Source organism: Giraffa tippelskirchi, chromosome X, assembly GCF_054371585.1.
Source record: "Giraffa tippelskirchi isolate mGirTip1 chromosome X, T2T-mGirTip1v1.2.pri, whole genome shotgun sequence".
NCBI classification, from domain to species: Eukaryota; Metazoa; Chordata; class Mammalia; order Artiodactyla; family Giraffidae; genus Giraffa; species Giraffa tippelskirchi.
Genome location: NC_137289.1, coordinates 120,980,001 through 120,992,791, shown reverse-complemented (window position 1 = coordinate 120,992,791; position 12,791 = coordinate 120,980,001). Strand labels below are relative to the sequence as shown.

Here is a 12,791-nt window from a genome sequence, read left to right as displayed (position 1 = left end):
GATTTCATGTTAAGCATTCTTAAACATACAAACACAGAAAGCAAAGGGACACAAGGAAATTTTTGGAGGTGATTGGTATGTTTATAACCTTGATTTTGGTGATGGGATAATGGGTGTATGCATTAAGTCCAAGCTCATCAAAGTATATACATTAAATATGTACAGTTTTCTATATATCAATTATACCTTATTAAAGCTATAAAAATAGTAATTTTTGCACTTCTCTTTATGATTAGACACTATGAGGTAAAAACTACCTACTTGACTACCAATGCTGTTATAGTTTCTGTGCTATGACATCTTTGTTTCATGGTTCCTCCTAAATTGCAATCATTCTTCATTCCCACAGGATACAAAATACCTATAAGCCAAAGAACTGAGACTTAGGCATTTAAAAAAAAAACACACACTAAACAATTCTAAGATATCATTACAGAAGCAAAAATGCATTATTTATGTTACTGATTACCTGGAGAACAAAAGATTGAGGTGTTGGCGATTGAGTTCAGAAAATAATGGCGTACTTGACTCCACCAACTCACCCAGGTAGAGAGGAACTGAAGCATAGAGTGGAACCAGTAAGCCATGGTTAGCCATGACTGCAAGACTCTATTGAGAACAGCTGCTGACCTCACCGGGGCATTTTCTGGATGCTGAGATGGGACAGTGTAGTCTTTTTTAACAGAACAAGTAAGGTGCTCATCGTCCCAGAAACTACTTCTTCAGCTGTTGGTTAATTCTTCAGTGTGTGCCTGATCAAGGGCTAACAGCTGAGCTGAACGTTTCCTGAATCATCTTTCTCAATTAACTTTGATCTAAGTTCTAGTCTGTAAATGAGAAATGCAAGTAAGAATGAGGGTCAATTTATTTTAAGTAAATTTATCATTAAATATCAACGTGTATCATTTCAAACATTTATAAATATCACAATTTACAGAAAATTAATGTAATCTTAAAATTATTGGAACAATGATTTTCACAGTTATTTACATTAACTCAAACTACCTTTGTAGAAACAAACGATGTTTAAAAGTGTCCTTGCCACAAAATAATAATTTCATAGTACTGTTCTGTAACATTTATGTCACTAAAGTGGCAGCTGCACCAATAAAACCCAGCAGATTCAATAATTTACAAACAGCATAATCAGAACTGAAAATGCAAGCTACCATTCATTCCAAACAAAACAAAACCTTTTATATTAATATACAAATATTTTTCCATTTTCATCACTGAAGAAAATAATTAGGAGGCAGTACTTTCTTGTTTGTAGTAAAAAAATTAAGCTTCTTTTAAAATTGACATTGAGAAGCTAGATTAGGTAAGTTGCTATAATGCCTCACATTAAATTTTTTGAGAATTTCTTGGTTGTGGCTGCAACCCAAGAAGGAAATTCTTGGGTTTACTGGAAGCTTTTTCTATCAATTAAACCATTTTTATGTTGTATTAATAATATGTCCATAAGCAGAGATAACTACTTGTCATCTCAAATAGACATTTTAATTTCTCATCAGCAATTTATAACATACTTAGATGGAAAGAGATTCTTGGCTCTTTTTTTCTACTTAAGTTTATAAACTTTTTTTGATATTCCCTCAAAAGGATCCCAAATAGGTCTAAATTTATATCAAAGGAAAAGCAAACTTTATATGGACTAAGTGCTTGTATTTGAAAACAATATTTGCTATAGTATTCCACAGGGGTTTTTTTTTTAGCATATAAAAGTATGGTATAAGAAATTATAGTCACAATAAAGTACATTTTCTTTCATTCACATAGAACATATACTTAAATTTTAAATGTTGGCTCTTCAAGAAAGCTTTTCCTGGGAAATAATATGCATAATTGTTGCCCAAAAATGTATACAGCTGTTTTCCCCAAAATATTTATACACATAGTGGTCCACTTAAGACCAGCCCCATTAGAATCCACTGAATATAATGTGTTCTTAATTTATAAATGGGCTACCCTCAGTATATAAAATATAAACACATGTATGTTACACATACAAAGTAAGAAATATAAAAAGGAGAGATGAAAAGAAAAGGAAGTATTCTTCCCTATAAGATCCTGACAGAAATTCAGTGTAATTAGTGAGAACATGTACTCTTAATTTATAAATGGGCTACCCTCATTATACAAAATATAGAGACATATATGTTATACACAATGTAAAAAATATAAAAAGGAACGAAAAAAAAAAAAAAAAAAAAAGGAAAGTGTCCTTCCCTATAAGATCCAGATAGCAATTCAGTATAATTAGTGAGACCATGTAAAATACATGAAGAATTTTCAGTTTTGGCAAATACTTTTTAGAAAAATGCCTAAAGAATGAGGGTACGAAATTTCTATTTTAAGAATTTAGTAGAGGCTTCCATTTAAACATTTAGTGAAGATGTTGTGGTCTCCCTAATAAGCAGAGAAGAGGACTTTGGGTAGGGGAGTCTGTTAAAAGGAAGCAAACAAAAAATCACAGATTTTTAGCCAGTTAGTAATAGCCCCTTAATGAAGCGTGTGTAGTGCAGGAATCAAATCCTGGCCCATCAGAATTTGAATATACGTGATGAAAGATTCCAATGGATAGGATCTGAATTCTTCCTAGATCTTACAGGGAATGAGGCAGGAAATGATTGCAAAGGAGGGGGTCAGCCCCAAAGGTGGCTGGTCCAATCTTAACTAGTGCTGTTAAAAAACACACCAAATGTTTCTATAGCATTCTTTCTGCTGCATTTTCTTTATTTCAAGCCACAGGTCTACTTGGAGGATCATGCAGCAAGTGGCTTATAAATAAAATCAGTCTATGAATAGTGTCATCACATTAAGAGACAGAATCACTGGATTCTCTCCATAGGTAAAGAGCTCGCATCTTTGGAATCCATGAGTTGGTAGTATTTACGGCATACCTAAAATGGGACAAAAATCATATATATCAATAATAATCAACATGCAATTTAGGAGTTAAAGCAATGAAGATGATTCGATCATTATTGAGCTAGAAATTCCATATGATTCCTAAATATTGCTTCACAGGTAAAATGCAACAAATATAACTGGGCCAATTTCAAAATTAGCAAATGAACGCTATTGCTAACTGTTTACCAAGACAAGTCATTCCAATTTTTCTCAAATCTCAGCATATGTTACCAAGAGAGATCCTAAAGATGGCAATCATATCTATTTTGGAAGTCTGGGAATTTGGACATTTACTGTATCCTTTAGCTTAGAGATATGTTATATATCCTATTTTTTCAAAGACCAAGCTTTTTCATTCTGTACTGGCATCAAAGGGAAACAGAAGGGGAAAAAATATCGATGAAAACATTCAGCTGCAATGCTATTTTCTTTCCTTTTCCAGACCATCATAATGCAGCCAAAAACAAACAAACAAGCAAAACAAAACAAAAAAAACCTCAGGATAAAGAAAAAAAATAGAACTTTTCCTAAAACAGAATTAAAAAAAATTTAAATTATAGTTCTTCTGGGGAATACTCAGACTCTTCCACCAAACATTCCTGAGAAGCAGAAAGAAAATAAGCATCTGCTAATTCTGTACAGATTTATGTATACAGAAGCCTTTTGTAAGGTGTAAAGCACTAATACCAACATGGTTGTTATGGAAGAAAAAGATTTGAACAAATTTATTATAAACAAGAACACAGAAAAAGGTAAATCTAATTTTAAATTCTCATGCACATAATCATGAAATTTTATCATAATTTAAAAGATAATTTAATGTTCTGCTAATGTAGATCATTTTTATTCCCTTTCTGCTAATGTAAATAACTTTTCATTCCATATTTATATATAGTGCTTTAGTGATGATGCCAAGCTGATTAATGCTTGTCAGACTTCTAAAAACAGATGTTCTCCCATATCAATAAAAAATTTTTACATTTTAAACCCAGGTCATCTTGTAATTAATTAAGAGAAATAATTCAACTCTTTCCCTAATTAAGAAGATTTTTTAAATGTTTCACTTTCTTGGCAACATATGAAGTATGTCATTTCCATTTAGGCCATTAATTTGAAGAAAAACTGAGCTATTATCAGGAACAACTTCCAAAAATGATTATTATATTTAAATTAATGCTGGTTACACAGTGAGTTTTATAATGTACTGAGCAATTTTACTTTTATAAGAATATTCAGAACATGCAAAAGTAATAATTCAGTTTGAATTTCACCCCCAATTTATTTCAGCAATAATTAAAAAAAAATTTCAGTTCACCAATGTATTCTCTTAACTAAAATAAAAGTGACAATACATTTTCCCCAGGTTTAGAGTTTTACAGAAACTCTGCTAACATACTCTGGCCGAAAGTCTTACCAGGATTGAAATGTTAAGACTTGTGTAGAAGATTTTCATAAGCATGAAAAACAACTTAGGCACATTTGAAAGCAAATTCAATTGATTTCAAATACTATACATTTCATCTAACACTCTGAACATCCTTTCATTTAAGCATGAACAGTAGTACTTGTGCTTACTGCTGCACTTGCCAGCAGAATGTAGCCCCTCAAAGAAAATCATCTACTAAAAATCAAAGAGAATAAAAGCAGAGTCACAGTCCTTAATTCTGAATTAAATGGTATATTAACTAGACCTTTAATAGATTTTCCAGGTTCCTAAGAACAGGAAGAAGGAAAAATACTGAAAACTTTCTGTTGATTTATACACAAATACATTAACGCTAACTCATATAATTGTCTAATTTAAAGAGGAACTGACCTGAGAGGTACCTTGCTCCGATTAACATTGCCACGCTACTCACTATAAAAAAGCCCAAGGGTAGACTACAGAAGATACTAGGGTCACCTGTTGTCATCCGAGTAGGAGGGAATTCCAGTCAAGCAAACCAAAAGAGAGACACATAATTACAATATTTGTGTTAAGAATCACATGATAGCAAAAAAAAAGTTATAAAAATAGTATCAAAGAGTTATTACTTTAAATCAAAACCAGAATCCAAACTGAGGGCTTATGACAGTTAACAAACGGTACAGATAGCATGCCACAAATAGCAAGAACATAGAGCATATAGACAAACATAAACCTTCCACTGGCAAAGCCAAAGAAAGCTGAAGGAGAACTTTCTTTTTGGGAGGCTGCTGATTTTAGCTTTCTTGGTTCTTCCCCAAAAGATACTAAGTGAGCAATCCCATTCCCCATCCAGATTAAAATTATAGATCCTTTGGCTATCAGAGAAGAGTTATATTAGTCCAATTCATGAGTTTGAAAATGAATTTCAAACCCTATTGGTTTCATTTTCTTTTTTACACACAGTTGGTATAACAAAATGAACCTGAAAATTAATGTTACTATAATTTAAAAACTAAACTGTATTAATCTACATTTTAAAATATTGTCTGAGAACACAATTGTTTTGATATTTTCTAACCTGATTGAAAACATTTCCTTTAAAGAATAGCTAGATAGATACAGACATAGGCTTTTCTTGAATTTAAACATTATGTATCTTGAACATTTAACAATTTTTGAAGAAAATGTTATTTTGGTGGGTTTGGAGTACAAAGTCATGAAGTCATTACTTATCATAAGCTCTCTCCAAAAAATATTAAATCCCCAATCATTTCTACAACATTTAAAACATATTAAATTGTATGTTAAAAATTCTTTACATTCCATTCAAATATAGTTACCAACAAGAAAATAAATATGAATGCTTCAAAATTGGCAATATGCTTTGGAAATTAAGCTAACATAATATTCTTCCCATAAATTAAAACTATTTAAAGAGGATAAGAGGCCAGGCAGCAATTTGAATAGCCTTATGAGATCATCAAAACAAGATTCTATCTGTACTATTATTACATAGCTTACATTGCATGAAGAACAATCAGCATTTCACTAATTGAATATTGTTATCTGGATTATTATACAGTTTTTGAGACTCTCAAAATGTTGTACATGAGTGCTTTTCATAAATCTACTACAAATTGTTTTTTACACTTTGCCTTAAATACACTGCAGCCTAACTGAAACAAAAATCAAGTTTGAAAAATCAAAAGCTCTCAAAAAATCAAATTATTTTATCATCAATTCTGATGGCAGAAACAAAAGAATCATGTAATTGTCTTTATCCACTTTTTCTTGGCATTTTAAGTTCACTGACAGTAAGGTAAGCAAACAGAGAGAAAATGATAATTGGCTTTGTGGGAACTTGGCGATTAAAATCATATCCTCAACTGCAAGTAAGGAAGAAGTATGTATGGTATCAACATGGAGGCAGATACAGCGAGGGAGGGGAACAGGTTGAATTGTGCCGTTTTATTTATTTATTTGGCCATATAATATTTTTTTGGCCATAAAATAAATAAAATACATTTTATTTATTTATTTTTTGGGAGCATGCAGGATCTTGTTCACTGACCAGGGATGAACCTGTGCCCCATGCATTGGAAGTGTGGAGTCTCAACCACTGGACTGCCAGGGAAGTTTCTGTGCCATTTAAAAAAATACAACTAGTCAAAGAAATCACGGAACTCATTTTCATCAGCTTTTAACTGAGGGCAACCAGAAAATAAATCAGAGTGCACGGCTGTTGCGTCCTTCAAAGCAACTACCACTGTGCTACAAAAAATACCTATGATTGAGAAGTTTAACTGCAAAAGGTCTCAAAACTGCAGACAATCTTAGCAAGAAAGGCTTTGTCACCATCTTAGAAAGAAAGGTGGGTCTCAGAACAAAAGATGTCAAGACAATGGATATTAAGCCTAAAGCTTATTTAGGATAATAAACAAAAGCTTCAAGTAGAAACAGGATGATCCCAGAAGCTTCTCTGAAAAGCTAGATACATTAAAAGTGGTTCTTGGGACTTCCCTGGTGATCCAGTGGCTAAGACTCTGGGCTCCTAATGAAGGGAGCCCAGGTTTGACCCCTAGACAGGGAACTAGACCCCACATGCTGCAACTAAGCACTGGTGCAGCCAATAAATAAATAATTTTTTAAAAAAGTGGTTCTATACTCACTTCGGGGTTGGAAGGCAGGCTATATTTCATTTATAAACTCCTCTCTCTTAAACTATATGCTTCAAAATATTATTGGCCATTGTTTCATTCATTAAATTCCAAATCTTGTATTTAGCAACGGATTACAATATCATGCCATATTAAAGGTATGTTAAAGGCTGTTTCAATATTAAAGGCAGCTCAGAGCTGTTTACAACTAAATAGTTTATTTATGGTAGATACCTTCCCATCTAAGTGATTAAAAACAAAAGTCCTCTAATTTCTGCCAAGAGCATTTCCCAATTATGACATTTCTAATTTACTATGCTTGGTACTTTTCTTCCTCTTATTTCAATGAATTCTCACAACATACACTCACTAAGGGCTTGGGAGCAGTCTAGGAAGTCGTGAAATGTATTATGAAATCAATATAGCTTTTGGTCGGTTCAGGTCATGAAGACAGCCTCCCAAAAAGGCAAAGTCAGTTACGAAGAGAAAAAAAAAAGTTTAGTTGATTTTTTTTTTCATTAGGAAGAAACTAGAAATACTTTTACTTTTAAGAAAACTAAGTTATCAATCAAAGTACCAGGAATAAACTAATAAGGAAAGGTATGGCAGGATAGAGATAAGCACATATATCAATCTGATAATTTACATTTTATGTTTAGAACTTTAAGTATTTTCAAAATGTTAGAAACTATGAGCATATGATAATGCTATTCTTCAGAGCAGCCTTGCTAAGTATAAACAGATACTTAAAGAAGCTATTTAACATACTAGGACAAAGTGGCAATAACAAAAAAAACATTTTTACCACTTTCTGAAGACTGAGTTGTAACCCAACCCATTGATTTCATCACAGCTTTCTTCCATGTAGAATAACGAATTTCACTTTCTAGAAATAGAAAGTAGGAAAACCATACATAAGAAAGGCAGTTTACTGAATGTTAGGTGGCAGACTGGACGGGAGGGGAGTCTGGGGGAGAATGGATACATGTATACGTATGGAATCATCTGCCAGGAGACTCCAGTTCGATTCCTGGACTGGGAAGATCCACTGAAGAAGGGATAGGCTACCCACTCCAGTATTCTTGGTTTCCCTGGTGGCTCAGACAGTAAAGAATCCGCCTGCAGTGTGGGAGATCTGGGTTCAATCCCTGGGTTGGGAAGATCCCCTGGAGAAGGGACAGCTACCCACTCCAGTATTCTGGCCTGGAGAATTCCATGGACTGTATAGTCCATGTGGTCACAAAGAGTCGGACACAACTGAGCGACTTTCACTTTCACACGTATGGCTGAGTCGCTTTGCTGTACACCTGAAACTATCAATAACAACTGTTAGTTACTATGCTACTGGGAAGTCGCTCAGTCGTGTCCGACTCTTTGCGACCCCGTGGACTGTAGCCTACCAGGCTCCTCCGTCCATGGGATTCTCCAGGCAAGAATACTGGAGTGGGTTGCCATTTCCTTCTCCAGTGGAACTGCCCGACCCAGGGATCGAACCCAGGTCTCCTGCATTGGAGGCAGACGCTTTAACCTCTGAGCCACCAGGGAAGTCCGTTAGTTACTATACTCCAATAAAAAATAAAAAGTTTTTTAAAAAAGAAAGACAGTTTACTAAGATGTTCTAAGTACTAATATTCACTCATCATTCTTGACAAATTGTTTCACTTATTCAACTGATGTTTGTTACACTGTATTTAACTGACATGGAGCTTTACCAGGACTCCGATCCCAGTATGGCTGCCAAAGACTGCCAGTGACGGCAGAGAGAAGCTTGTGTGGAAGTTGGAGGGAAATTCAGCCTGGTCTGCAAACTGAAGGGAGATGCAGAGACAGGCTACCTGCTAAGACCAGGTCATTCACAAGCAGGTGGTGATGAATTAGAAAGGAGAATCCTATTTAATCTGCCTTCTCTTTGGGGGAAGGCAGAGGACCTTGGAAAGTGAAAGTCGCTCAGTCGTGTCCAACTCTTTGTGACCCCATGCACTGTAGCCCGCCAGGCTCCTCTGTCCATGGAATTCTCCAGGCTGGAATACTGGAGTGGGTAGCTGTTCCCTTCTCCAGGGGATCTTCCCAACCCAAGGATCAAACCCAGGTGTCCCGCATTGCAGGCAGATTTTTTACCATCTGAACCACCACAAAATTCACTATGATACCATTTTATAGACAGCTTTTTAAAAAGGTTTAAAACCAAATTGAATATATAAAACCTGACTTTTGTACACAAACTTAATTACAGGTATTAGAGCTTCCCAGGTGGTGCAGTGGTAAAGAATCCACCTGCCAATGCAGGAGATGCAAGAGACATGGATTTGATCCCTGGGTTGGGAAGATCCCCTGGAGGAGGAACTGACAACCCACTCCAGTATTCTTGCCTGGAAAGTTCATGGACAGAGGAGCCTGGCGGGCTACAGTCTATTGGTCGGTCTTGTGGCTTAGTTTTGTTTGTTGCAACAGTGAGTCAAATATTTAATGCTCATTGATGTAAATTGTTGCTGCTTTTGTCAGGCTAGCCCTGCTGTGCTTAGTTAAAAGTTACCAGAATGGTCCTTAGCCCAGTTAATCCTGTCCTAAAACTGGGCATTGGCACTAAAGATGACCCAATGCAGACATGATGTGTCGGTGGTCTATATATCTCCCTTGTCACTGTCAGAAAAGGTTACACTAACAGGCTACTAATAAAACTGATACTGTGGCACTGTTATCCTTGTACATGAAGAGACTATAAACAGTAGAAGTGAATGGTAAAACAGTGATTATAGAAGTTTGTTTTTTTTTTTTTAATAGGGAACTATTTCTCTTATTCACATTCATTCAAATATGAAGCCAAGTATGTTCAGCAGCTGAATATGAAATTACCTTTGCATTTGCAATCTTATTTCATTTCTTGATTTGTGACTAAACCACCAAACTCTCTCTCCCTTTTCACAGTACACCAATCTTCAGTTTTTACAAGTACCCTCACTGAAAAAGGTAACTGTGGAGCACAGGGAACTATACTCAATATTATGTAATGACCTATAAGGGAAAAGAATCTGAAAAACATAGTATATATAATTGAATCACTTTGCTGTACTGCTGGAACTAACACAACATTGTATTAGAAATCAACTCTACAATAAAAATAAATAAAAGTACCCTCAGCGTTGATCTGAGGTTCAAATCGCTCCATTGTGACAGCCGACAAGTCCTCAGGCTCCAGACTCCAGACTCCAACCCCTTCTGCAGCTCCTGCAGCCATGGCGGCTCCCAGGGCAGTTGTTTCAGGCATGGACGGCTTCACTGAGGGGAGCGAACAACATCACTATCTTAGCAGTTACATATGCCTGAAAAATCAGTTCTTCCAAAAAAACATGACTATTGGGGTTTGAAGGAATGAGGGTTACTGACCTACTGTAATATACAGAATGTCTGCTTGTAACTGCATAAGGATTTTGTTGTTGGTCATTCCACCGTCTACCTGCAAATGGCTGAGTGGAATTCCACAGTCGCGGTTCATGGCGTCCAAAATCTGAAAAAAAAAAAAAAACCCAGTGCAATGAACATCATCAAAGTACCACACAGTAATATCTCAGAAAATAGCCATCTTCTACTTAAAAATATGCAAAAGCTCCCCAAAGCCTACAGAAGGAAAATTGAGATTTCTTCTAGGTCCTCCTTGATCTGGTTACCACCAACCTTTTCTCTTACCACTCCTCTGTACTCACCTCTATATTCAAGCAAGCCAGACAACTCTATTTTGCACCCTGATTTCCTGCCGTGGTATCTATGTTTGTGCTACTACTCAAATCCTTTGCCTAATATGTGTCGCTCAGCATCCCCTCAACTGTAAAATGCCCAGTGCCCAGCAGCTAACAGGAACTTAGAAAGTAATGACAGCTGGGAAAAGAAAACAAACTTGCATTTATTACATCACAGTTTAGGCAGGCTTAATTTAAAAAAAAAATTGGGGGGGGGGCCTTACTGTGCAGCCCATGGGATCTTAGCTCCCTGACCTGGGATGGAACCCGTGCCCCCTGCAGTGGAAGCATGAAGTCTTAATCACTGGACCGCTAGGGAAGTCCCCAGGCTTAATTTCTGATTATGCTGGGAAGATTGAGGGCAAGAACAGAAGTGGGCAGCAGAGGATGAGATGGTTGGATAGCATCACTGACTCAATGGACATGAGTTTGAGCAAACTCTGGAGATGGTGAAGGACAGGGAAGCCTGGCGTGCTGCAGTCCATGGGGGTCACAAAGAGTCGGACACAACTTAGTGACTGAACAACAAGAACAAGCTTATTAAATTCTCATAAAATTCTAGCATATACATATATATAAAATTGGTTTAGGAATAATAAAGGTGGATTAAGTACAGGAAAAAGGCCCATGTTGATTACCTCTCGAGTTTGGAAACAAACAGCTTCTAATGCAGCAAAAGCAATATGGCATTTATTGGTGAACTGAGTGAGCCCACAGATGATCCTAAAAATACACACAAAGATTTTTAAGATTAGAGCAGAATAAATGAGTCATCAATCGGGAATGTGCTAAATATGGAAAGGTTGAATTTGGTACATAGACGTGTACGGGGTCAGGGGGGGAGCCAAAACTGGGCACAAACATTAAGTAGCTGGCAAAATCCTTATAGTCTACAATGTTGCATCCACATATGAAAAAGTTCATGATCTATCTGAATAGATGACAATAATATAAAACCAAATCAATATTCATTTAGATGATGGCCTTTTGATACATAACTTGCAGGTATCTTGAAGATAAATGATAATAATACTAACATGAATAGGAATATGGCCGGGGCTTATTTTCAGATGACATAACTTCATGGGTTTTTTTTTCTAATATTTATTTATTGATTTGGCTGAACCAGGTCTTAGTTGTGGCAGGTGGGATCTAGAACCTAGGTGCCCTGAACTGGGAGGGAGGGCAGAGTCCCAGCCACTGAACCACCAGGGAAGTCCCTGGAGTTCTTCTTTATGTCATGCCACGGGGCATGCAGTGTAGTATCTTAGTTCCTCAACCAGGGATTGAATCCATGCCTCCTGCAGTGGAAGCGTGGAGTCCTAACCACTGGACAGCCAGGGAAGTCCCAACTTCTTAGAGTTTAAAGGTTCTACAATTATACTTCCCAAGTATAAAAGATTTCCTCCATATTTCAAAATCATTTGAAAATATAAAACTATTAACCAATAAGTTCTTAGCTAATATAGTAAATAAATCAAGACTGACAAAAGCATACCTTATTTTCAATTCTTACCCTCTTGCACTGGGCTCCCAATAAGGTGCATACAGCCCCGAAAATGCTGGGACGAAATAGCAGCCATAAGAAGTACCTACTTCTTTAGCAAGTTTTTCTAACATTAAAAACAAACGACAACAACAAAAAAAAAACACAAAAAATCATTCTAGTATATACTACTTCTTTCCATCAACAAGCACACGTGTTTAAAAAATTAGGACGGGACTTTTGATTTCCTAATATGCAGTACAGCAAAATGTTGCTAATTGTAGCAGAATACAAGCAGCAAGAAAAGCAAATTTCTCCACATTGAATACCTACCACTAAAATATAACCCAGTCCAAGAATGACAGGAACTGGATTAGTTTTGTTAAGGTATTGTAGCTCATTTCCACTATTTTTAAAAAAATATTTAATTTATTTTCGGATGTGCTGGGTCTTTATTGCTGTGCACAGGCTTTCTCTAGTTGCAACGAGTGGCAGCTGCTCTCTAGACATGGGGCACAGGTTTCTCATCGCCAGTGGCTTCTCTTGTTGTGGAGCACCAACTCTGGGGCATGTGGCCTCAGTAGGAGTGGGGT

The 12,791-nt window shown here is 36.2% G+C and overlaps 1 protein-coding gene across 1 annotated transcript in view; it reads right to left on the bottom strand.

Moving 5' to 3' along the window:
• Positions 1-2,718: 2,718 nt before the first annotated feature.
• The window catches only part of LOC145535749 (glycerol kinase-like), a 10,190-nt gene continuing 117 nt past the window's right edge, over positions 2,719-12,791 (bottom strand). The window contains exons 2-8 of the mRNA XM_081564100.1: positions 12,229-12,330; positions 11,351-11,435; positions 10,363-10,483; positions 10,111-10,254; positions 7,784-7,864; positions 4,730-4,816; positions 2,719-2,903 (exon numbers count right to left, since the gene is read on the bottom strand). Of these exons, the coding sequence (XP_081420226.1) occupies positions 2,893-2,903; positions 4,730-4,816; positions 7,784-7,864; positions 10,111-10,254; positions 10,363-10,483; positions 11,351-11,435; positions 12,229-12,330 (631 nt within the window). The 3' untranslated portion in view covers positions 2,719-2,892. The remainder of the gene's footprint in view (positions 2,904-4,729; positions 4,817-7,783; positions 7,865-10,110; positions 10,255-10,362; positions 10,484-11,350; positions 11,436-12,228; positions 12,331-12,791) is intronic.